General features: G+C 38.3%; 1 protein-coding gene across 1 annotated transcript in view; it reads left to right on the forward strand.

Annotated features, from left to right (window-relative positions):
• Positions 1-27,701, forward strand: part of HSD17B12 (hydroxysteroid 17-beta dehydrogenase 12) — a 167,856-nt gene that overhangs the window by 41,200 nt on the left and 98,955 nt on the right. Inside the window, exons 2-3 of the mRNA XM_045485027.1 lie at positions 19,153-19,199; positions 22,295-22,370. Coding sequence (XP_045340983.1) covers positions 19,153-19,199; positions 22,295-22,370 — 123 coding nt within the window. The remainder of the gene's footprint in view (positions 1-19,152; positions 19,200-22,294; positions 22,371-27,701) is intronic.

Below are 27,701 nucleotides of genomic sequence, written 5' to 3' on the forward strand. Positions count from 1 at the left end.
ACTGAAAGAACATATGATTGCATTTTAGATCAATCAGATTTTTGTTAGAGTTGTTTTTTGTTTTTTTTTTCAGAACCATGTAGTTATCAATGAGTGGGTTTTTTTCTTTTTAAAGTTCATATATTTATTTATTTATTTAAAGAGCGTGCACAAGCAGGGAAGGGGCAGAGAGAGGGAGAGAAAGAATCCCAAGCATGCTCCATGCTGTCAGCGCAGAGCCTAAAGCTGGGCTCAGTCTCACGAAATGTGAGATAATGACCTGAGCTGAGATTGAGAGTTGGGTGCTTAACCAACTGAGCCACCCAGGTGCCCCTGGAAGATCTGTTTTTAAGAAGTAGCATCTTGAAGGAAGGAGAATATGCTTCTTTTGATTCCTTCATGCTGCAGTCTAGCTATGTCTAGAGTAGTAGGTTATCCATGAACTTGAATGAAGTAGGCTTCAAATGGCAAGGAGAAAATTATTTCACTGGTTTTTAGCTCCCACCCAGGGGTTCACAGGTAAAATACAAATTCTAGAAACAGACCTCAAGTTTTCTACCTTTCATGTTAAAGATCTGTGGAAGAAAAGTTCAAAATAATTGAAAGATTGTTGGGGGGAGTGTGCCTGGGTAGCTCAGCCCATTAAGCAACAAACTTGATTTTGGCCCAGGTCATGATCTCAGAGTCATGAGATTGAGCCCCACATTGGGCTGTGTGCTGAGTGTAGAGCCTGCTTAAGATCCTCACCACCACCCCCCACCCCCTTCTGACCCTCTCTTGCACTTGCTTGGACACTCTCTCTAAAAAAAAAAAAAAAAAAAGTTTTTTTTTTTAATTTAGTAATTCACGTTCTTTCTCCCTTGAATTTCTGACAATGAGCTAGCTATAGGTGTATTTGATCATTTTCTTTTTAAAAAAACATTTTTTTTAATGTTTATTTTTGAGAGAGAGAGAGAGACAGAGCGTGAGCAGGGGAGGAGCAGAGAGAGAGGGAGTCACAGAATCTGAAGCAGGCTCCAGGCTTTGAACTGTTAGCACAGAGCCAGACAAGAGGCTCGAACCCAAAGACTGGGAGATCATGACCTGAGGCGAAGCCGGATGCTTAACCAACTGAGCCACCCAGGCACCCCTCAATTATTTTCAGTAAATCACAGCTCTGACTTCACTTACACTTTGTTTTTCTTTTCTTTTCCTTTCCTTTCCTTTCCTTTCTTTTCTTTTCTTTCTTTCTTTCTTTCTTTCTTTCTTTCTTTCTTTCTTTCTTTCTTTCTTTCTTTCTTGAGAGAGCACGCAAGTGAGGGAGGGGCAGAGGGAGAGAGAGAATCTTAAGCAGGCTCTGTTCCCAGCATAGAGCCCAACATGTGGCTCGATCTCATGACCCTGGAATCATGATCTGAGCCAGAATCAAGAGTTGGATGCTTAATTGACTGAGTCACCCAGGAGCCCCAACTTACAATGTTTCTAAAGTTTCTGGATGTTTGTTCCAGAAATTAAAGTTGAGAGAGAAGTTACTGCTATAACTTTATATTCATCACAGGTATGGGATCAGAGTCTTGGCCATTCATTTAATGTTACTACACTTTAAGAGATGCTGGAAGTGAGGCTCAGAAATGTTATTTACTGGTCCAGGGACACTTAGCTAGCAGAGCCAGGACTAGATCATAGGTTTCCCAACTGCTGGTCAACTCACCACTATTTTATGTAGAATCTAATCTCTGTAACTGAGAAAAATAGTAGTGGATTGCACAAAGCTCCTTTAAAAGATCCTGTTGGAAATGTATCTCATTGAGTGTTCATTTTGAAAAATGTGATAGGCGTGAGTTGCTGAGCATAATTACATTGGCAGCATTGGGTTTTCCTAAAAAGTAGAATGAGGATCAGCCAGATGTTGTCTGACAGGCAGGAATTGTGCTTCCATGGTTTTGGCTCTTCCAGGATGAGGGGGGAAAAAAAGACCTTGGAGAGAATAGATTAGATTTCTTCATTTTCTTCCTCAAATTTGTTGTTGAGGAGTGCTTGGCTGGTTCAGTCGGTAGAGCATGCTACTCTTGATCTTGAAGTTGTGAGTTCAAGGTATATATCAGACTGTCTTTTGGGGTGGCTGTTCTGAAGTTCTTGACCAGACCTAAGTTAGGCATGACAAGTAGATGAACTTGATTTCTTACATATAACCTACCGAGGAAGGTGGTGAGGCTTCTTTGACTGAAGCATTACCGTTTAGGCCTTTATGGAAGTATTTAATGCCTTGAGGAAGAAAGTATTCACTAGGAGACTCTGGCTCAAATTATGACTTTATTGTAGTGTTACTGTGATAAGCCTAGTGGCTTTTTTTTTTTTTTTAATTTTTTTTAAATGTTTATTTATTTTTGAGACAGAGACAGAGCATGAGCAGGGAAGGGGCAGAGAGAGAGGGAGACACAGAATGTGAAGCATGCTCCAGGCTCTGAGCTGTCAGCCCAGAGCCCGACGCGGGGCTCGAACTCGCGGACTGTGAGATCACGACCTGAGCCGAAGTCGGATGCTTAACCGACTGAGCCACCCAGGCGCCCCAAGCCTAGTGGCTTAAAAGCAGCATAACTTCTTAGTGGGGAGGGACTTATTCATCAGAGTGAGTGAAATCCAAGTCTCTTGTTCTGAAGGATTTTACTGACTTCTTATCTGAAGAATATTGTTAAAAGCTTAAACTGTATGAGTTAAGTTGAAACAAGCCAAATAATCTACACCCTCCCTGGATACTTATCTACCTAGGTGTGTATAGATTTGTACCATTCAGAAGTTAATTGTTGGAATTACCAAGTAGATCTCCTTACAACTCTCACTTTTATCAGGCCTGAGTTCTAGATTTCAAGGACACTCTAAGTGCTATTGTCCTACTAGTGTGTTTGCATACTGTTTATAAGCTAAGGAAATGTTGGATTTAGTTATTACTCTACCAGTTGAACGTGTACAATCATAAGATATGGCAAAAGCTAATATTTCTTATTTTGAGCTATAGGACTGTTCCAATTTGGACTTGTTTAAGTAACTTCAAGCCTACAGGCATTTATGAGATGTAAATTTCTTACATGGGAGTAAAGGGAATGTGATGGTTTATGTTGAAACATAAAACAGTTGTATAGACAGGGCAGGTATCATTTGAATGTTAGCTAGTCCATCCACATTAAAAAGAAAAAGCCATGGGGCACCTGGGTGGCTCAGTCAGAAAGTGTCTGAGTCTTGATTTTGGCTCAGGTCATGATCTTGCAATGCATGAGCCCCACGTCTGGCTCTGTGCTGACAGCACGGATTACATAACATATCAGAAATAAGAATGTCATAACTATAGGATCAACTTTTTCCTTTATCTGATTAATGATTAGGATTAAGAACTGGCCAAAAAGTCAGGGAACTTTAGTTCTGTTTCTTTGCTGCTTCTAGTTGTTTTAAACTTGTACACATTATTTAGCTTCTACTAATAGGAGAATGGTCAGGGTTTTGATATCCCAGAGGCCACATAGCCAGACTTAATGACTGTTGTGGTCTGTAAGGCTTAGAAGCTCAGGTGATTGAAAGGTGGCTGATGGCAGTGGGGAGTGCAGAGAATTGCCATTCTCTATATGAGGGTTGACTTGGGCACAACATAGAGCTGATTCCATAGCATGTTCTTTCTGGGAAACATCAGGCAGACGGGCTTGGGCCAAGAGGCTGGTTAAGGAATAATGAAAAATAAAGTTGGATTCTGCATGATCAGATTAATGAGGAACGACTCTTTGGAGTATTTGTGTATGCACTGTGCATTATTGCTAATGTGAGTGTTGTAGATAGTTCCAGGTTTATAATTCACGTTCTGTTGTATAGTGGGTTAATGTTCTGGCAGTTAGACTTAGGGTGGTGTGACCATATGCAAGTCACTTAAGCTCTCTTGGGATGGTTTATTTGTAAAATTAGATGCTATAATAAGCTGTTATTTACTGTAAGCCTCATTTAGTTGCTGGGGCAGCTACTAATTGTGCTCAGTAGAGTGCTGGGGACATTCAGATAGTGTCTGTAAAGTGCTTGCTACTGTGTTTGGCACATATTAGGTACTCAGTATTAGATACATGGAAAGGGGCTGTTCTACTCATAGGAGCAGTCCAAACTCAGGTTCCTCTGTATCCTGTTGTGTAAATTGAATGCTGTACCGATTGGAGTTTTGCTTCCTAAATTCAAGGGATGGTACAACAAGAGAAATAGCAATTTGTTTTTCTGGTCTAGCCTGTGGTAAAAAGCTAATCTTTACTAACTTTTGAAAGAGGGTTTTGGTTTTTTTTTTAATTGAGGTAAAATTCTCATATCATAAAATGAACCATGAACCATTTTCAAGTGTACAATTCAGTGAGATTTAGTACCTTCACAATGTACAACCATCACTTCTACCTAGTTTCAAGACATTCTTATCACATCGAAAGGAAACACCATACCCACTGAGCAGTCACTCCCTGTCCCTCTTTCTCCTGTTCCTGGCAACCACTAATCTTTCTTTCTCTGTGGATTTACCTATTCTGGATATTTCATATAAATGGAATCATACAGCTTGTGATCTTTGTACCTGGCTTCTTTCACTTACTATAATGTTCATATATATGGTTCATCCATATTTTAACATGTGTCAGCACTAAATTCCTTTTCATGGCTGAATAATATTTCATGATATGGGTATACCACATGGGGTTTATCCATTTACCAGTTGATGGGCATTTAATCATTTCCACCTTTTGGCTATTGTGAATAGCACTGCTACAAACATTCATGTACAAGTTTCTGTTTGAATACTTGATTTCAGTTCTTTTGACCATATATGTAGAAGAGGAAGTATGGTGTCACATGGGAATTCCATGTTTATCCTTTTGAAGAACCACTGAACTGTTTTCCTCAGCAACCGTACCTTTTTACATTCCTACAGCATGTAGTAGGGCTCCAGTTTTTCCACATCCTCACCAGCACTTGTTATTTTCCATTTTCACTTTAAAATAATTATGGCTAAACTAGTTTGTCATTATAGTTTTGATTTGCATTTCCCTAATGATGCTGAACATTTTTTCCTGTGCTTGTTGGTCATTAGTGTACCTTCTTTGGGTAGATATCTCTGGAAATCCTTTGCCCATTTTAATATGGAGTTGTCTTCTTATTGTTGAGTAGTTAGGAGTTCTTTATATATTCTGAATCTGGACCCTTATTAGAGCTATGATTAACATATTCTCCCATTCTTCGGTTTGTCTTTTCACTCTCTTGATATGGTCCTTTGATGTTCAAGAAGTCTTAGGTTTTTTTTTTTTTGTTGTTGTTGTTGTTTTAAGATTTTATTTTTAAGTAATCTCTGAATCCAACGTGGGACTTGAACTCCGGACCTTGAGATCAAGAGTCACACACTCCAGGGGCACCTGGTTAATGGGTCAGTTGGGCATCCAACTTCAGCTCAGGTCATGATCTTGCAGTCTGTGAGTTTGAGTCCCACATCAGGCTCTGTGCTGACAGCTCAGAGCCTGGAGCCTGCTTCAGATTCTGTGTCTCCCTCTCTGTCCCTCTTCCATTTACACTGTCTCTCTCTCTCTCAGAAATAAATAAACATTAAAAAAAAAATTAAAAAAAAAAAAAAGTCACACACTCCATGGACTGAGCGCCTAAGAAGTTTTAGTTTTGGTGAAGTCCACCTTGCCTATTTTTCTTTTGTTGTTTGTACTTTTAGTGTCATAGCTAACTTTAGTTGCTTATTTAGTTTTCTTTCTATACTTTCACTTTCTAGTGTTTCTTGTCTGTTGCTAACATTTATTGGGAATTTAGTATGTCTCAAGTTGTGTGTTAAGTACATTGTATTATGTATCCTGTTTCACTCTCAAACAATCTTGAATGATGAGTACTATTATAAAGATTATTTTATTACTTTTTTACAATACTATACTATCTGTCCCATAGTCATTGTCTTCACTTTACAAATATAGAAATCGAGACTAGCCTCTGATAGATAGCAGAGTTGGGATTTGAACCTGGACTTGAACTTTGAATGTGGTCTGATTTTTCTGCCCATGTTCTTTTTTTTTTTCTTTTTTTTTTTTTGAGAGAGAGAGAGAGAAAGCAAGTGCATGCATGAGTGGGGGAAAGGGCAGAGAGAGAGAGAGAGAGAGAGAGAGAGAGGGAGAGGGAATCCCAAGCAGACTCCATGCTGGCAGCACAGAGCCCAGTGCGGGGCTGGCTTGATCTCACAAATCATGACCTGAGCCCAAACCAAGAGTCCCACGCTTAAAGACTGAGCCACCCAGGTGCCCTGCCCCCCTTCCTCCCACTCATGTTCTTAACCACTTCACACGCTGATTTTGTACGAAAATAGCAAAAGTCTCAAGTCCTTCCACTGTAGGTAAGGAAAAATTGTTCTACCTTGGAGGTCTTCCATCTGAGCTAATAATTTAATTTACATGAGATAGTTTAACAGGAGAAAAAACTCAGTGTTTTATTACATGTACTTGGAGGCCCAGTATTGAAATTGAGACCCAAAGAAATGACCAAGGCAGGCAGTGTTTATACTTTTTGGTCAAAGAGACAATTATATTTGTGAGGAATTGTTGGGATAAAGAAAACATGTTTGGGAGCTTTAACCAGTATGGAATTGTAAACAGAATTTGGGCTGAGATAGTAAAAAAGTAACAGGTCTGTTTCTACAGCTTTCTTGGTTTTAAAGTTCCTGTCTGGTGATAAGGATGTCTTTTTATTTCTTCTTGCAGGGAGGGTAACTTTCATGTGGGAAATTTATTTCCTGTTCTCAGAGGGACAGGGGAGGGTCTGAGTGTCCCTGCACCAGCTGTTTCTTCAGTAACTTTTAAAAAAATAATCAATATGCCAAAGTGGCACGTTTGGGGGCAGCCTGCCCTTGGCCTCCACCCCACTGTGGTGTCTTCCTAGGTTTATGATCCAGGAGTGGTAACTTCTCTGTTCCCGGTCAGAATTCCCACACTCATGATACCCTTTCCACGTTCCCTTCCCACTTTGGGTATTCCCAAAGGAAACCACAAAGCCCTCTGAATGCACTGATTCGCTGAGACATAAGGATTAATAGCCTTTTAATTCTTACACAGGGTTTGCATTTTTACAGAGGATGTAACATTAACTGAAATGAATCATTAGCTGGAAAGGTTTTCAGTTAACCAAGCAAGTGCAAAAGTCAGGCAGAAGATATTTTGGGGTTGAGGTGCCACCACAAGAGATATAAGTAAGGTCTTGCCAGGAAGTTCACCCACGGGATTAGCTGCCTTAACCAGATTTTGCTTCAGTTTCTCCTTTTTCTCTGTCCTGAACCAAGGTACTTTGAATGTTGTTTTATTTTGGTTTTCCTGTTTGTTAGTTTTTTTAAGTGATAAACTCTGTCTGCAGTGTCTGGTTGGGTCAAGATAGGAAGAGGAAGGAGGGGTGAGAGAGGACCTCTCTCCCTGGTGGGCCAACTGAGTGAGAAAAGGGGCGGCTCTATTGGGATAGCACCTTTGGGAGCTGTGCATTTTCTTTCTGTAGTAATGTACTCTGTGTTCAGGAGATTGAGCCCCACAGGGTTGTGGGAAATGCCCACACTATCTGGGTTACTGCATAATCTGATTATTTTTCCTGTAAAATTATTTTTTATTAAAACATGGTTAGGAGACTGTTATAGTTGTCTTATTTTGCATCCCTCTCACTGCCTCTCTTGGATAAAAATGCAGGAAGTTGCCACCGTTTTATTAACCTGCAGCCTGCATGCTTCTCTTTGTTCTTTGTTAAATATGAGCTGGCATGTGTTAGACTACGTTAGCATTTGCTCTTTGGGACTTCAGTGGTTTCTAAATTCAGCACTGCTAAGCCCTTCCCGGTTTGCTTGAATCAATTGAGACTGCTATTTTTAGCAACAAAAGGGAATTGAAATAGCAATTTTCTTTCCATGTAATAGATCCCCAAGAGGAATACTGATGCAAGCTCTCTGCCATTTTCTCTTCTTCCCATCCCCCAAAAGCACTCAGAGGAAAGGCAGCTGTCATGGTTTGCGGCAGTATTAATCTTTAATCAATTGAGTGTTTTCTGCATTCAGGTGTTCAGGGAGGGAAAAAAAAAAAAAAAAAAAAGCGTAAGGAGAAGGAACCTGCCTAGAATAACTAAGTGCTTATGCATGGGCTGTGCAGTCAGAATTTGGTGGGTCGTGGCAGAGAATAGTCAGAAGAGCTAAAAATAGCGTATTTGCTTCCAGTGTTCCTCTAGTCTATTTTTGATGTTTGATTTTGATAAGGTTGATTTGGTTCTTACTAAAAATATCTGTTCTTAGCAAGTTGAGGACAAAAAGAGTAGAATATTTTTAACCTACACAAACTAAAGTATTTTTGTTGACTGTATAAAATCTGGAAGCTGAGTTCTGGTCAGTTGCCAGTATTTTATATAATCTGTAACAAGCTAGACACTTCTGGATGCCAACTTGGGATATTCTTTATAGTTGTCAGTTTCCATCTTCACAAAGGCTTGCAAATTTGGGTTCTGGTGTTATATTTATATATGAAGACAGAAACCTTTTTTTTTTAATCTCCCATTTCCCTCTCCCTTCTTCCTCTACCTCAGTTCTGGCCATCATACATACTCTCACAAAAGGGTTATGGGTGATACCTGTAGCTTTTTTCTGTGTATTGTTGCAAACTAACTTTGCCACTCACTCCATAGCAAAATGGAATCTGAGGACATTCAGTGTTAATCGAAGAAGCAAATCTTAATGACAAGAACAGTGAATTGTCACCACTTTGGTAATTTGCCATGCCTTTTACTAAACCAAAATGGTTCATCTCCCCTCCCCCTTAATCCTGCTTTGGATTTGTTCACATCGTATCCCCTCTGGCACATTATGAATGAAGTAGTTCTCTGCCATTGAAAATCATCTCTTTTCAAAGACAGCCTCAGATTCATCTACAGAAAATGTGTATCTACAGATTCATCATAAATAAAGTTAAATTTCTCTCTGTTAAATTTCTTAAATTTCATTTTAGATCACTGATTCTTGATGTTGAGAGGTGCTATGGAATATATGGGGTTGTGTATAGTAGGCGATTCCACCTTATTTCTAAAAAAAGAGTTGACAAAACAGTGGATAGTATCCTAAGAGGCTGGTTTTCCATTCATAATTTTTTTTCATTCATTCACTCATTCATTCATCCAGCAAAACCTCATTAATCATATACTTGTTGCCAGGCACTGTGCTAGCAGTTAGACTGGGTGACCCAGACAGACCCTTATGTAAACCTTTGTGATGAATGTCATGAAGGGGGGAAGTACCGAGTGCTGTGAGGGCAGAAAGCTATGAGATTCTGTTAGTGTAGAAGGAAGGCTTAATGGGAGAGGAGGTGTTCAAGTGAAGACCTCAAGGATGGGAGGGAGACGCTGGTTGAAGTGAAATTGGGACTAGAACAACAGTTGTGAGAGAGAGCTTGGTACCTTGGAGGAACTGGAAACATTTCAGCATGTCCAGGGCAGTGAGTGGTAGGAGGAAAGTAGTGGACATAAGATAAGCCCATGGAAGACCTTATGAAGAATAGGGACAGTGGGAAGCCATTGACTAGTTTTAGGCAGGGAAGTGATGTCAGATTTGCCCTTTGGAGGGATCACTTTGCGGTGAATTGAAGAGGAATAGGAATGGGAGCAGGTGAATGATTTAGTAGACTGCTGGAGTAGTTATTGTGAGAGATGAATGATGGTAGCCCCGGGTGGTGGCAGTGGGGAGAAGCGAATGGATTTGTGTTTCAGGTTTTATATAATTGGCAATAGGGAAACATTATCACTTCTTGACAGAAGAATGAGATCATAAAAATGGTGTTTGAGAAAGAGAATTCTTAACTATGTAGGGTATGAATTGAGTGAGAAAGGACTGAAAGGGTCGTTGGACGAGTCTGTATATGTTGGAATGATAGCTTAGGTTGGAGTGATAGCTATTGTGAGAATTAACTGGAGAATATGAATGAGGTATCTTGAGCACATATTCTTGTAATCATGTGAATAATAAATATTTTGGTTTAATAATTAACTTTATTGACAGCTTACTCTTGCTTTTCTGTGCCTATAATCGTAACTTTAACAAGACAAGTTTTTCACCCAGTTTAAAGGAGACTAGAATTTCTGTGTATGTTTGATTCTCTGTGGGAAGCAGTAAAAAAGGAAATGATTAGTTAAAAAAAAAAAATGGCATGGTAATTCCATGGAGTCCTCAGGAACCTTGATTCCTGTGAGTATGTCCCTTCATCTTAGCCCGTCTTCTACCCTCAAAGTTACTTGTGATTCAAGACCGCTGGACTTACAGCCATCACTTGGGAATTGGCCAGTAAGCTTCCTATAAGCAGCCTTTCTCAAAGACCCTCGTGTTCCTGTTTGCATCTTATTTCCAGAATCTAATCACATGGCCACCCACACCTGGCTGCTGGGGACTTTGGGAAGTAGGGTCTACGTTCCAGGCCATAGTTGTAGCAAAGAAGGAAGGGGAGACCGTTGCTAACTGGACTCTGGCCCAGATGTGCATATCACATGAGAAAGATGGGTCCCTGGGGTTGTTTCTCTACTTTGTGCCTTATTTCATTGTGGCTTTCATTTTAAGAAACCCAACAAAACCCAAGCAAGACTGCAAATATGAATGATTTGGGAGTTGCTCTTTGCTTCTTTGGTTTCCATTGCAGGGTGGTAGGTATTTCGGGGTGGTTAGTGCTTATATCAAATGTTTCCCAAAAGATAGACCAAAAGATGATCTTAGGTACTACATTGATGAATTAAAAAAATTTTTTTAATTGTTATGTATATACATGTTTTACACTAATATTCTGTTTATATTAATTGAAACTGGTGGTCTTTTACAATAACCAAGTAATTCAGTAAATAGTAATCAAGTAAGTTTTCGATTAAATTTTATTTTTAAGAAATCTGTTTTTTTTTTTTTTTAATCTTTTAAATTTTATTTATTTATTTTTGGGAGATAGAGCGCGAGCACATGTTAAGTGACCTTTGGAAGTAGGGTTAAGCAATGCTACACTGATTTTTGGTAAACTGGAATAGATAAAGAGTCTGCTCTCTCAATTTACACCATCTTTCTATTCATGGTGGGAAAGCACTTCTTTGTTAAAAAGGGAGGACATGCACATGGGCAAAAAATATCAACAGTAAGAAGGATAAAAAAATAATCTATTTCATGTTTTTTCCCAATGCCCCAGAAGCAATGCTAAAAGACTTTTGATTTAAGATATGGTATGCTTTGATTAGCTTCCTAAAATTAATGATGATGAGTCGACTCCCCAGACAATATGGTATCATCTTAATAGTGAGAATCACACTATTATTTTATAAAAGTAAAAAATTAATGAAGTCGATTAGGGGATTTTTCTGTCCCAACTACCAGCGGCTACCTCTGCTGCTACTGTTGGAAGATATGTAGCTTTAAAGCTAAGAATGGATCTTTCAGAGTAAAAGCAGCAGGATGATCCTTGTCTCCATTGCCTGTGTCTTAAATAAATAAAGTTCTCTTTTTGCATTGCATAAAATGTTTATGATTGAAATTTGACATGACTGAGTCATGTTTGTATGTCGTTCGAACACTTACCTATCATATGACATAGAGAACTAAAGAATTTGTCATTTCCTTTGATAGAAATGATCGCTGATCCCCCATTGCCTGGCCATTGTAGGTGACAGATTATTGTAGAACTATAGCGGTGCTTACCGGGATGACTAAGGGAGCCTGTGAATTTCCAACTTTATTTTTTACTTCTTTGTGCCCATAAAAATGATTTTTATACTTTACAATTTTCTCAGAAAAAAAATGTACTTGTGAGGTCATATTTGGCTCATGTATAACTATGCAAGTCTAGATTTGATTTTAATTATTAGAATATAGAAAAATGATATTATCGTCTATCTAAAAAATCAGGCTATGTTTTTAATATTTGCACTATTTAAAGTCATATTGTTTCTGCTTAATATTTGAAGTCCTAACTGTGGAATGGATGACTTATTGAACACCTAATAGAGTGGATCTTCTACATTGTTGTAGTCTCTATAGCTGTGCACATAATAGTTTCTAAAAACTGTTAATTTGATTTAAATTTGATAGTCAATAGAAGAAGATGATAGGAAAAAAATTCTTGCTGGGAGCATAAAGCCAAATTTTTTTTGAGAAGAGTGTTTAGTATCTTGTTCTCAATTAAAGTTAGTCTACTTTTAGTATAATATGTTTAAGAGGAAACTTGGGTAACTTACAGTTTTAAAATGACCAAATTGCTATATTTCTAGCCTTTTATTTCTTGGAAATCCTCTCTAAGAATTAGGAGAATGAGAAAAAGAGAGCTCCATTTTGATGAAACTAGGGAACTTCTGGAATCCCTCATTGCCCAGTCAGCACAAATGAAGGTGGAAGAGTGGTAACTGACTTCAGAGAGCGGAGACCACAGAGTGCTCACAGACAGTCCACCATTAGGAAGCAGGAAGCATACAGATTTGCTTTTGGATCCCAGAAAAGCACAGCAGTTGGAAGTGTCAGGTACTTCAAAAGACAGGGGTGGGGAAGGGCACTGAGCCAAATGTGCTTGAGACTCAGGAAAATTGGGCACAACAGAAGGCAGAGGTGAGATACCTGACTGAGAACAGGGGTTGAGTAAAAAATCTGCAAACTACCCAGCAGCCAAAAGATTTAAAATGGGAAATGCTTCTTAAGAGATATTGAAGGGTCTCAGAAAAGACAAATACTTTTATGGAATCCCTAATAAAAAAGGTCGTTTGTCCTTTGATTACCTTAGAGTGAGGCTAAAAGTGTAATCACCCCACATGTGCACGCTAATTGCTATATTAATGCTTCCAAGATGAGACAACCAAATCAGTCAAAAGGAAAGTAGAGGAAACAGAATATAAGGAGTAGAAGAAAATATAAATGTAGTTGACCCTTGAACAACGTGGGAATTAGGGGCCCTGTGCAGTCGAGAGCCTGCGTGTAACTTCTGACTCCCCAATAACTTAATTACTAATAGCCTGCTGTTGACTGGAAGCCCTACTGATAACAACAGTTGATTAACATATTTTTGATATTATGTGGATTAGCTGACTATATTCTTACACTCAGCTAGAGAGGAGAAAATGTTTTTAAGAAAATCTTAAGGATGGGCGGGGGGTGCCTGGGTGGCTCAATTGGTTAATTACCTGACTCTTGATTTTGACTCAAGTCATGATCTCTTGGTTCATGGGATCGAGCCCTGCATCAGGCTCTGTGCTGGGCATGGAGCCTGCTTGAGATTCTCTTTCCCTCTCCTGCTTGCATGCATACAAGTGCTTGCATGCTCTCTCTCTAGAAAAATTTTAAAAAATCATAAGGAAAGGAAAATACATTTACCGTATTATAGTGTCTTTGTATAAAAAAAAATCTGTATATAAGTGAACTTGTGCAGTTCAAACCCCTGTTGTTTGAGGACCAACTGTATATAAATAAAATATAATTAATATCCTCAGAGATAAGAGAAGATAATGGGTTTATGATAAGAACAAGATGCTCTTTAAAAAAAAAGGTACAAGCAATCAGAATAGAGGAGAGCTCTTCAAAATTAAAAATTTGACCCCTAAAATTTAAAAGTCATATAATAGAAAGTTTGGAAGATAAAACTGAAGAAATTTCCAAGGAAGCAGGACAAAAAGAAAAGTATGATTAATAGAGAAACTGTTAAATCTAAATTCTTATTAGGCGTGCCTGGGTGGCTCAATTGGTTAAGCATCTGGCTCTTGATTTCAGCTCATGTCATGATCTCATGGTTTGTAGGTTTAAGTCCCATGTCAGGCTCCATGTGGAGCCTGCTTGGGATTCTCTCAACCTCTCTGTGCCCCTCCCCTGCTCACATACCTGTGGACATGTGCTCTCTCTCAAAAATAAATAACTAAACATTTTAAAAAAATCTAAATTCTGATTAATAAGAATTGTACGTTTTTTTTTAAATGTTTATTCATTTTTGAGAGACAGAGGCAAATGGGGGAGGGGCAGAGAGAGAGGGAATTTGAAGCAGGCTCCAGGCTCCAAGTTGTCAGCACAGAGCCCGATGTGGGGCTTGAACATATGAACCATGAGATCATGACCTGAGCTGAAGTCGACACTTAACTGACTGAGCCACCCATGTGCCCCTGATTAATAAGAACTGTAGAAAGAGAAGTGGTGTAGAAAGAGAAGTGGTGAGGAAATTATCCAAGAATTAATGGAAGAGAATTGCCAGAATTGAAGATCATGGATTTTAAGGCCCACTAGTATCTAGCACAAGATACATGATCATGACAGAGTGTTAAAGATTAAATGATAATTCTAAAAGCTCCATGACAAAAAAGCTGGTACTTACAAATGATCTGAACTCAGAATAGTGAAACACATATTAAACATTATTGGTGCTGGAAGACAGTGGAGAATTGTCTTCAATATTTTTGTTAAAAATTATTTCCTGCTGAGAATTTTATACCCAGTTGAACTATTATGTGTGAAGTTAGAATATATAGACTTAAAAAAAAAATACAATCAGAAAGTTTCTCCTAAACTGTCAAAAAACTGTCTCTTAAATTGTCACATGAAGAAACATGACAACTAAATAGGATATTCTGGATGGCATTGTAGAACAGAAGGACATTCAGTAACAAGAATATCTGAAAAAGATACAGGCTTTTGTTAATAATATAGTAGCCCCCCTTCTTTTATGTATATATGTATGTATGTATTTTGAAAGAGACAGATTGTGAGTAGGGGAGGGACAGAGAGAAAGGGAGAATCTGATGCAGGCTGTGCTGTGCATAGAACCCAACTCAGGGCTCGAATCCACAAACCATGAGATCATGACCCGAGCTGAAGTCAAGAGTCAGAAGCTTAACCAACTGAGCCACACAGGCACCCTGTCCCCCCTCTTATTTGAGATTTTGCTCTTCACTGTTTCAATTACCTGCGTCAACTGTGGTCTGGAAGCAGGTGATCCTCCTGCCATATTGTCAGAAGGTCAGTAGTAGCTTGACACTATGTCCTAATGCCTACATCATTCACCTCACTTCATCACGTGGACCTTTTATCATCTCACATATCACAAGAAGAAGAAGGGTGGGTACAGTACAATAAGGTATTGTGAAAGAGAGAACACATTGGTATAGCTGTTATTATGGTATGTTAGAATTGTTCTATTTTATTGTTAAGTTTTTAATCTCTTACTATGCCCAATTCATAAGTTGAACTTTATCATAGGTATGTATTTATAGGAAAAACCATAGTGTATATAGGATGTGGTATTATCCACAGTTTCAGGCATCACTGGGGGTCTTGGAATGTATCCCTGGTGGAAAAGAGGGGACTACTGTAATGTACCAGTATTCATTGATGAATTGGGACAAATATAAGATGTTAGGAATAGGAGAAACTGACTTGGAGTATAGGGATCACCCTGTATTATCTTCACTTTTTTTTTGGTAAGTCTAAAATAAAAAAAATATTTACAAAAATGTTTACAAAAATGTGTCTTCATGTATCCATTGTTGGAAAGCTTCTGGTGGGTGTGCTTCCTAATGAGAGACTAGAACAAGATCTAGAAAACAAGAGCTTCAACATAGGAGAGAGAGGCCAAGGGAATTCTCATGGTTAGGTTCTAGAATAATAGCTGTGCAGCAGAGTAGCCATTCCAAGGAGGAGCAGGATAAAAGCTGGAGGGCTCAAGGGAAGTAATCTCTAAGGGGAAAAAAAAAGAATGGAACACATTCATGGGATTGATTGTGTGGAAAATTGTATCGAGAGACTGTTAGAAAATGGGGGAAATTTTAAAAAGAAAACTATGGAAATGGAAGAAAAAGGCAGTTTTAACTACAGGAAAAGAAAAATGTTGACCAAGAAGGGAAAGGTAATTATACTATACTATTTGCTTCAGTAGTGAATATTATATTTATCTAACCACAGTAATTGTTGTATAATAAAGAATATGAAAAGCCTTCATCCCTGGTTTCTGCTGGGGAGAATCTAAGTCCTTGGATTTTCCTGAATGATAGGATTGTCTTTGTTATTCACAATTGGCCCTGATACTTTATGCCAATGAGATAACCCATGGTAGGACCTAGATAGCTTCAAGATGGGGGCTGGTCATGCCAGAAAGACCAACCATTGATTAGAAGATTGGAGATTTGAGTCATTTGATGATATCAGCTCAACCTTCCAACCTCTGGGGAGGGAAGGGGGGTTGGAGGTTGAGTTCAGTGACATGGTCCATGATTCGGTCAACCATGCCTTTGTAATGAAACCCAGTAAAAACTCTGGACACTGAAGTTTGATGTAGCTTCCTAACTGGTGAACACATTGATGTGCTGTGAGGGTAAAATGCCCTGATTCAGGCAAGGCATGGAAGCTCTACATTCAGGACCCTCCTAGACCTCACCCCATGTGGCTATGCATTTGGTTGGTTCTGATTTGTATCCTTTATTTAAAAACTGTAATTACAAGTTGTGAAGTTGTCCTGAGTTCTGTGACTTGTTTAGTGAATTGCTGAACCTGAGGAGTTGTGGGAACCCTTAATTTTATAGTCAGTTAGTTAGAGTATGGATGCCTGTTGGGATGTCTAAACTTGTGGCTGATGCCTAAAGTGTGGGCAGCTTTGCTAGGGCCCATGTCCTCTGGTTTATGTCAGAATTGAGGTGCATTATTATAATAATGTGCACACTGACTATTGACAGAACCTTGTGATATAACTTCATTAGAAGGAGGGGGAAAACAAAGGGGAATGGGAGTTCTCATCAACTGTAATAAGTAATATAAAAATTAATGGATCAGGAGATAACAGTGTGGAGCACAGGATTTAGAACAAGGATGATAACATAAGGAAAACCAACTGAAACGATGAAAATGGTTACTTCTGGAGCTGGAGCAGAATGTGGTGCTATGATGCAGAAGGGTGGGGTGAGGTACTGCTGTTTTTCACTTTAAACCTTTTGTAACTATTTTCTTTTTCAAACTAAGTTCATGTATTGCTTCAATCTACATACAATTATGTAAAAAAGAAGAGGCTTGACTGCAGGCTCAGTAGTTCATCAGGAAACACTCGGACATTGATTGAAATGTGTGTGCATGGGGGTGCATTGGGGGGTACACTCAGGAATAACCTCTGTACGGAAGCACCAGAAGCAGAATAGGACAGGCAGATGTGCAACTGTGACGCAAGTGTAGCAGAGGTCACAGCTGATCCCATGGGAATTTCTGAACCTTGCATAGCCCTTCAGAGATGCCTAAGTGAAGTAAAGGAGTCAGACCTTTGTCCCCAAGCGTGGACCAGTCATTAGACATACTGCCCAGGGGAGGGGCTATAACCTTGGGCAAGGCAGCTTTCTTTGTCTGAGGACAGTTCTTGGTTGGTGCTCAGCAGATAACACTCCTAGTCGGGGGTTGACTGAGAACCTTTGTGCTGGAAGGGGCGTATGTGGTTGGTGCTCTAACAGTATCTACTATAAACTCCAAAACCAGAGACTCTGGAAAAGGAAGACTTGATATCCATTAGGCAAATTTTATAATCTCTAGTCCTTCCAATATTCTGGGCTTTCCAGGACTTTTAAAGTATGATAGGGCCAGCTGGGTGGCTCAGTTGGTTAAGGGTCCGACTTCGGCTCAGGTCATGATCTCATGGTTTGTGAGTTCAAGCCCTGCATCAGGCTCTCTGCTGTCAGCACAGAGCCTGCTTCAGATCGATCCTCTGTCCCCCTCTCTCACTGCCCCTCCCCCCCAAATAAATAAACATTAAAAAAGAGTAAAGTATGATAGATATGCCGGTTTAGATAAGTGTGGGGTTGGCAATTTAAAAGCACACATACACTTATGCACACACACACACATGCGCTCCACTGTCATCTGTATTCTTTTGAAATATGTATGTTTCAGCTAAAAATCTATCCCTCCCCTGCTTGTGCAAGAGCATGTTCTCTCTCTCACTAAAAAATAAATAAACATTTAGGGGAGCCTGGGTGACCCAGTTGGTTAAGCGTCCAACTTCGGCTCAGGTTATGATCTCAGTTAGTGAATTTGAGCTCCATATCGGGCTCTGTGCTGACAGCACAGAGCCCGCTTTGGATCCTCTGTCTCCCTCTCTCTCTGCCCCTCCCCCCCCATTCTCTCCCTCTTTCTCAAAATAAATAAACATTAAAATAAATAGACAAACATACAAAAAAAAAAAAAGAAAAGAAAACCAATTGAGGCACATCCCTAACACTTTGGAGTAGATGGCAATGCTCTGAGTTTGTAACAAACATCATTCCAGTATTTCAGAGAGAAGATACCATGATGAAGGGAAATATACTTTCCCATAGAAGAAATCAAATTTTTGGTTGCCCATAATTTTGAAAAATTGAGTTTATTAAGGTGTAACAGGGATAGTAATATGTGCTTAAGTATACATTTTTGAAGTGAATTTTTACACACTCAGGTACCCAAATCAAAATACAGGATATATCTTCCACCCTAGAGGTCCCTTCATGCCCCTTTCTTGTCATCTACCCCCTTACCCAGATGTGACCAATATTCTGACTTTCGTCATCACAGATTAGTTTTACCTTTTTTTTTTTAAACCTTAATAAATGGAACCACAGCAGTTTGTATACTTTTATGTCAGACTTTTTTCACTTAACATAATATGTGGGAGGTTTGTGCATGTTTCGTGTAAATCAATAGTTCTTTTTTATTGCTATTTAGTATCCCATTATATGAACATACCTCGGTTTACTTCCTTACTCTCTTGTAGATCAGTAGTTGGGTATGGTTACCTGTTATGCATAAATAAAGAGATCATGGGCATTCTTTTGGCAGACACGATGCATTCATACCTCTTGGGAATTGCTAGGTCATAGGGTAGGCACATGTTTAGTTCTGGACATAATGCCAAATATTTTTTTTCTCAGAATGATTGTATCAGTTTCCAGTGCCACCAACAATATGTGAAAGTTCCAGTTGCTGCACAACCATGTCAATACTTGGTATTGCAGTCTTTCAAATTTTAGCCATTGTGGTGGGTATTCAGTCTTAAATTTGAACCACTGGTGTGGCTGCATCTTTTATATCAAAGTATTACACAGGTCTTCTTGTGTATAAGTAACTGATGGGTCCTCACGATGATTGGTTCTTCGTTGTACTTCTTCACCTAAACTGTTTTTTTCTTTTCTCAGTTGTCACAGGTAGTACTGATGGAATTGGGAAGTCATATGCAGAAGAGGTAGGTAATTTTCAAGACCTTTCTTTTTGGCTTAAAAATATAAGAACAAATATGGGATGGTCTCTTACAGTAGTTTTGATGTTTGAAGTTAAAAACAAATATAATGTTGCATAGTACAATACATACACTTTGTAATCAGAAACACCATGTTTGCTTAAGCAAAGACAGTTTTAAAATAAATTTTTGTGCAAAAGTGAGTATAAAACTTTCTATCCCAGTATGTTGGGAAAAATGTAGTGTAATTTTATTTTATATTGCATGATTATGGACAGTCCTTAGTTTTATTTGTTTATTTTTTAAAAAAATGTTTATTCATTTATTTTGAGAGAAAAAGAGCATTGGGGAGGGCAAAGGGAGAGGGGGAGAGAGAGAATCCCAAGCAGGCTCTGCCCTGTGAGTGCAGAGCCGGATGCGGGGCTTGAACTCACAAACTGTGGCATCACGACCTGAGCTGAAATCAAGAGTCAGCCGCTTAACTGACTGAGCCACCCAGGTGCCCTGGACAGTCCTTAGTTTTAAAGTCAGTTGTTTTGAACTATTTTCCAATAGGTGGATTTACTATTATAGAGTAGTTTTATTTCTAGGCTAGTCCATGGCATCATTGTTTTTTTTTTTTTTTTAAGTTTATTCATTTTGAGAGGCAGAGCATTAGCAGGGGAGTGTCAGAGAGAGGGAGAGGGAGACACAGAATCCAAAGCAGGCTCCAGGCTCCGAGCTGTCAGCACAGAGCCCAACGTGGGGCTCAAACTCATGAACTGAGAGATCATGACCTGAGCCAAAGTCTGATGCTCAACCGACTGAGCCACCCAGGTGCCCCCATTGCATCATTTTTTTAATAAGGACTGTAATTGACAGAAAGATACTGACAGATATAGGCAAAGAGTTCTCAAGTTCTCTTGAATGTCATGAAAGGATAGGGACCATGATGGGATGAGGACGACTGTACAAAGCAGGAGCGTTGATAGTACTCTTTTAAGACAAGCTTCCCTGCCTTCTAGTTCCACTAAGGCAGCCAAAGCTAATGATATGGCCCAGTTGTGATGACGATCCTGGCAGATCCACTGGATTTCTCATTTGTCATTCCCAAAGAGTTGTTTTTTTTTTTTTTTTTTTCCAATCTCCTTTTGTTGTCCCAGGTTTTTATTTCGAGTGTCAAAACTCCAGGAAGGTTGCAAGAAGAATACAACAAATACCCTGTACCTTTCACCTGCATTCACCAGTTATTAACATTTTGTCACATTTAACTTTCATTTACTATTATGGATATTTTTAAGTTAATATTGTTTGCCGGGACCATTTGTGAGTTGCAGACATCCTAACAACTCACCCTTAAAGATTTCAGCATGCATCTTCTAAGAACTAGGAACGTTCAACCTTATAACCACGGTGCATTGGTCACACACAGGAAGTTTAACTTGATATGCTATTATATAAAACCTATATATGCAAGTTTCCCAAATTGTTTCAGTAATGGTCTTTATAGCTCTTTTTATTTATTTATTCATTTGTTTATTTAAGTACTCTCTACACCCAATGTGGGGCTTGAACTCATGACCCCGAGATCAAGAGTTAACATGCTCTTACAATTGAACCAGCCAGGTTTATAGCTCTTTTTGGTTTCAAGATTCAGTTAAGGATCATACATTGCATTTAGGTGTCATGTCTTTTGACTAGAAGAGTTTCCTAGCTTTAAAAAAAATTTTTTTTATAACAATGGCATTTTTGAAAAATACAGGCCAGTTGTTTTGCAGATTTCTCAGTTTGTCTGATGTTTCCTCATGATTAGCTCAGGTTAGACATTTTTTAGTAGGAATGCTACCCAGATGATATTTTATCTTTCTGAGTTCATTTTATCAGGAGGTACAAGAACTCTCTTGTCCCATTATTATGTTAAGATAAATCATTTATTAACATGCTGTCTACCACCATTCTCTGTTATGAGGGTACTTCTTCCCCTTTGTAATTAATATAGAATCTGTGGGATGATACTTTGAGACTGTATGAAAAAAATATCCGTTTCCCAACAGTCTTTTGTCCAGTGGATTTAACATCCATTGACAGTTTTTTCCTAAATTAGTTATTACCATGGTTGTGAAAAAATTGGTAATTTTTGTAATAGTATCTTTCCTTCTACATTTACTAGATGCTTCTTTTCTATAATTAAGAGCTCTTATTTGTCTTTCCTCCTTTGTTAATTTTTTTTTTAATTGTAAGCATGGACTCAGGTTCTTTAGTGGTTTTATAGCAGATTAATTTAGCAAATTATTATTAACCCTTGTTATTTTAATAAAAAATGTTTTTCCATATTTTCTCATTTGCAAAACTGCTCACTACTTAATAAAAACTGACTTTAGGATTCAAGACTGGAATATTAGTTTACTAAATTACTTTTAGTTTAAATATCTGATTTATTGCTCATTTATATACGGTTTGGAATAGTTCACTAAAACGTTTCGTATGTATCAGTGTATTTTTCCTCTGCTTGTCTATTTAGAAACCACATTCCTATAAATCCTACTCATTCTATATAGCACTTACATAGTTCTGTGTATACACACAGAAGGTGTTTTCAGGAAATACTTTATTTTATCCAATCAACTACCTCAGTTTACCTTTGTTGTCCACAAAACATGATGCCTAAATAAAATTTTAAGAATTTCTTCTAGTTTTAGGAATTTATAACATTTTAACTGTAGTTTTCTTTGCCAGTCTTCCAATCTTTATGTATCCAGTCCAAAACAAAATCTTTTTTAAAGCTAGCTTTTAAATTATAGAAGTAATAGATATTTATGATTTTAAAAAACTTAAAGCAGTGTAGGTAGGTGCAAAATGAAAAGTAAAAGTCTTACTCCTTCTGAGATCCTTTGACATTTATGTACTTGCTTAATCTAGAAAGATAGCCCTGTGGGGAATCCTTTTGTAGTGTCTTCATTTGGTTTGTCCATTCATTACAACTTGGGTTTATTGGTTTTTTGGTTAGGTATATCATATTATCAGGTTTTCTTAAAATGAGAATATATCTGATTTCTGTCTTTTAATGAAATATACAGGTGATTCAACTCTTCAGTGTTTTTTTTTTTTTTTATTGTTTTCAGTTAGCAAAACATGGAATGAAGATTGTTCTTATCAGCAGATCACAGGATAAACTGAATCAAGTTTCCAGTGAAATAAGTAAGTTTCTCCTTACACCCTCTCCTGCTTTCATGTTTACAAAAGGAATACAGTAATCTAAGTTGAATGTTTTCATGTAGGTATCTAGCACTGACATTTATTTATAGCTCAGAAAGCTTTTTTCTTATGTTGTTGAAGGGATGTTTTAAAATGGGGTCATCAGTTTTTTTCAAATTCATATGGGACTGTTAAAATTTCCTTAAAACGTGTTTTACTGACTCAATTAGTTGCTGTTAGGAATCAGAATCTCTGAGTATTTTATCACGTTCTACTTAAATACCTGAATTCCTTTTCTGTTGCCTTTATTTCAGTATTCTTGTGCTTTTTTTTTTTTTTTTTTTTTTTTTTTTTTTTTACTCTTTGACATTGTTATCTCTAATGTATATCATATATAATTGAAGAAAAATATAAAAGGCAGCCTATCTACATATGGGAAGGAATCTTTGGAGCTTTCTTCTTAGCCAGCTATGCTTAAGACCTGAATTACCATACAGCAAAGATTCTGAACTGACGTTTAATTAACCAAGCAGGTGGATTAAGCCGTACTGTCCGTTTCCTTGGGAGAACATACTGACTGGTGTTCCCAGTGTGCTGTTTGTAGCCCATAGGCTTCTCAGTGTGATGCTGGTGCACTTTTACCCCCACAAGTCAAATTACTTGCTTTAAGAGTCAGCTGAGTTTGTCCACAAACTATGCAGAATACATTTATCATTTAATGTTCTGCAAACTGATGCAATATTTGTATTAAAAAGGGGAGTTGTTTCTACGAAAACTAATTTGAATGCTGTGAAAAATAGTGAGAAAAGAGAGTTCTTTCCAAAATTACCTGTCAAATTAGCAGTGAACAAGACAAATGCAAAATAATGGCGGAAAATGATAAAAAGTAAGAAATTTGCTCTCCGATTGTTTCATATGTGTTGAAATTTTTGCTGCACTTTAAAGGAACTGAAAACTGCAGTCATAAATGATGCATTACCGGCATGGGTTCTGCAGGAAAGACTGGAATACCAGTCAGCAGATCTCAGTTCAGATGTAAGGCAGGGGTCCTGCACAGAGAATGGGTGAATGAATTACATTTATACACAGTTTAAATGAAATAAAATGGTTACATGTATATTTATCATTCTCTAGGATTCCTGCTTTAACTAACTTCTGTGAGTAGCCAACTAACAAACTGGTCCAGTTCTTTCAGATGAGAGAGGCATTCTGCTGTATTTTTTTTTTCAGCTTTATTGAGATAATTGACGTATAACATTGTGTGTAAGTATGTTAAGTCTTTTTTTTTTTTTTAATCTTTTTGTTTGTTTGTTTGTTTTAAACCCTGCTGGGAGCACAGATCTTTACATCTTTGGCATCTAAGGATTTTAGCTTTGAAGGTTTGAACTATGTAAACACAACCCTGAAGGTCCAAGGCATACAGTATTTTGCAGTTTTGCTAAGGTGTGAATTCGAAGTAAGCCATGATACTAGTGAGCCAGAGGCAGTTAATTTAGATAGTAGTTGAACTTAACATATTGCCTAGATCTTAATACTGTTTCTCTCTTAGTTGCTTGTGATCAGGTATATACTTAACTCTTGTAGTGATAAAAATGTGTTTGTGCATGTGTGTGGGTAAAATTGGCTGCTAATGAAAGCATCTACTGGATGCTGGAAGTAAAGGTTCATAGGTGGAAAATAGAACCTTCGATTAAAGGGCATGTTGAATTTTGAAATGCTGTGATCTGAATGAATCCATCATCTACTTGAAACAAGTAAAAGCTACCTCATGACAGTCTTTTGGAAAGTGCTCCAGCCTGTACAAGAATTGCTCAATGAGTCAGAAGTATACTTTAATGATATTTGGGAATTTATCAACTTGTGATATGAGGTGACATGTGACTGAGGTCAGAGATGTGGTTCTGGATAAAGACAGGCTCCTGTTCAAACATTCTCATGAAGGGACAGATGGTGACACACTGAATTGACCTTTATTATGTTTTTCTAGGCATCATATAAGTTAATGAAAGCGGTGGTATCAGCAGACCAGGTCGTCCGTTCTAAGCTGAAGAAATACAAAGAGGAGATTATAGATGCCTGTGCTAGTTTTTAACTCACATGTAAATCTTCTCTTTGGGAGGATAGTGTTTTTGTGAACATATCTATTCCATGAGAAAGGAGGACCAGAATTTAATGTGGACAAAGACCAACTATTTATGCCTTCAACACGTCCTTATTGAATGCCAATGCACCAGGTACTGTGCTAGGCAGTCAGCATAGAGTGGTGAACATGATAGAGGCAGCCCTGCTTTCATGGAACTTATGTGCTAGAGGGGGAGACAGAGGGAAAAAAAATAGGTAAAAAAACGAATAAACCAAAACAAACCAGACAAATAAATTAAATACTTGGAGTTTGTAATAGTGCCATAGAAGAAACCAAGGGGAGAAAATGGAGAGGTTCTTACCTTTGTAGCAACGTGGTGAATTCTGTGACTGTTGGGGTGTTAAAGGGCCAGACTAATAACCTTTTGCCCATATAATGGCACTTCAGTTATGAAGCTGGAGCCTTAGTGAACAGAGAATCCACTGGGCCCTCTTACAGAGTATCATGGTGGATGGGTTGTATGTGCAAGTTGCACATGATAAAACCACTCCAACATACCTGTTTTCTTAAGCCATTGGGTTTCTGCCTCGGCATTATGACGGGGCAGTTGCAGCTTCCCAGTCTTACTAAATGGAGGGCTGTCATGGGTCCAAGTTCCAATCAGCCAGCAAAATTAACTCTTAGAGCCCCTTCTAGTTGTACGTGATAACCATTAAATCTCTGGTAAGTGATTTGTTTTTTAAAAAATATCCCAATCTGGCATTATATTATGTTTTCCTTGATCTAACACTCTTAGAATCATTCTCACACAGATTTCCTAGGTATCTACCAACACAAATTAGCCAACTTTTGCTATTATTTTTGTGTATAAGTTATTACTTTATGGACCAGACTTTATACTTACTCCCCAAAGAATGCTGTGAGTTTACCCTGTTATGAGTAACAGTAGAGATCTTGATCGTGAGGAGAAGAGGAATTCTTCTGCAAGGAAACTGCCCTTAGAGTTATCGTGAGATAAGCGCAGGTTCTTCAACCCAGGGGAAAGGTAATCTCTTCAGACACAGGAGAGCAGGCTATTTCTATTTCCACTGGCAAGGGAGGCTCAGAATAGCTTGGGGGTTCAAGATCCTTGGCTTCAGCTGAGTTCACCCAGATAATCCCCATCCCAAGTCTTGCTCAGTGCTTTCAGTTTCATGCATGAGACATGGTGAGTCTGTGGAGGTCAGCTTACATTGTAATTGTGCAACTGGCACAGTTAAATCTGATGTGAGCAAGGTGAGCTCTGTGGCTGTAAGACATCAAGGTTTTTATTCGGGCTGCCATTGAAGTTCTCTGGTTCTCTGTTCATAAATGGGAGCTGAACGTTTAAAGACCCAAGCTTGTCATTTTCTTTCAGTGAGTGCTTCAGTGCATTCAGAAACCATGCCATACCACAATCTTTGTACTCATTTCTGCCCAACTCAAATGTGACAGCCCCTTGGTCCCTTAAGGCATTTCTTCAGCGGATACTTTGTTATAATCCGTAGCCAGCATTAATTTGATTAATGGTGATGTGGCATTATGGATCAAATCAAACCAATACCAAAGTCCTTTGAAGTCTGTTTTTGGGGATCCCACTCCTGATACCATTTCTGCATCTGTCTGACTTCAATCAGGAAACCTAAGTCAAGCAAGTTAGTTTAACTAGGCTAACTTGTCTCGTCTAGTCCAACTCTTACATTCACTCCAGGAGGTTAAACTCATCCTCCTTCCCTATGTGATTGAAAGAAGAAAAGAGGAAAGGAGGAGATTGAAAAAGAAACCACGTACCAATTGAGAAAAATTAGGGACCTCTTCTGGGCTCCTATCACCTTCTGACTCTCCACTGTTGTTATGTAAACTTGGGGATTCTGTTTCTTTTTTAAAAAAAAATTATTTTTTTTTTACATTTAATTATTTTTGATAGAGAGAGACAGAGCACAAGTGGGGGAGGGGCAGAGAGAGAAGGAGACACAGAATCTGAAGCAGGCTCCAGGCTCCAAGCTGTCAGCACAGAGCATGATGTGGGGCCTGAACTCACAAACCGTGAGGTCATGACCTGAGCCGAAGTTGGATGCTCAACCGACTGAGCCACCCAGGCGCCCCTGGGATCCTGTTTCTTTAGAAGCAATTCCTCGTGAGTGTGGAGGACAGCCTACATATCAGAGTTGTTCAGAAAAAATTTTCAAAGGGTTATATATAATTTAGTAGGGAACTAAATGTTTTGCCAACAATGGGTAAATGCTTTCTCAGGATCTACTGCTTAGATGAAATTACACTTCTTTGTAAGGATACCTGTCACCCGTTGAATTAATACAGGCTGAGAGTCAACACATATATAATAAGCTTATTTTGTTATCTTTGTTGGCCAGGATTATTAACATATTCAGTATTTTTGTCAAGTTTGATTTGTCCAAGGAAAGAAAACTCCTAATTTTTGAGCTCTGAGGTAATTTTTATTTGCAGTAAAGCACAATGCAAAGAAGACTAGCTTTCAGAACAACCTAGTGGCTCACAGAATAAAGAGATGGTGATATTTACAGTTCCTATTCTTATGTGGCAGTTGGTAATTCTGATTGTGTACAGTTTAATCAGCTTCAGGTTTTAAAAACCACACATCTCTGTTTTTGATTAAAAAAAAACAGATACGGTGTTTCTCTTTTTTTTTTGTTAACTTATGTCAGGGTGCAAAGCTTTGGGATTGCCATGTAATTCCATGATCTCTTGAAATGTAAACCTTTTAGAAATGTAAATCTTACTGGTCTGTAGTCACAGAGGAATAGGGTAAGGTAAAAAAAAAAATATATCAGTTTCACTTTTTCATATCTTAACCTATGATCAAATCTGTATAGTTAAGTGTAGATTTCACCAAATGTTTGTTTTACAATTTCTTGATGTACTAGCAGTACTATTAATATGATGCTTTGTTATATTTAGCTTATTTCATTTTTGTAGGGACAAGGTACTAGTTAACCTTTTTAACTTTCATGTTTAATTAAACCAAAATCACATGATGTTAAGATCAGAGAGTTAATCTTAGCACGTAGCCCCTAGTCATATATATTTTTCTGTCACTTCTATAGTACCAGAAATATTTTTATTGCCCTTACAGTTCACAAAATCTAAGCTAAGGAACCATTAGGAACCCAAAAGCAGCCTGTTTGCCTGCATTGGTTTTTGCCTGTGGTACTTATGATTGTGGAGGTACCCTACTACTCCAAGATCCCCAAATT

This window comes from Leopardus geoffroyi, chromosome D1 (assembly GCF_018350155.1).
Source record: "Leopardus geoffroyi isolate Oge1 chromosome D1, O.geoffroyi_Oge1_pat1.0, whole genome shotgun sequence".
Classification (NCBI taxonomy): domain Eukaryota; kingdom Metazoa; phylum Chordata; class Mammalia; order Carnivora; family Felidae; genus Leopardus; species Leopardus geoffroyi.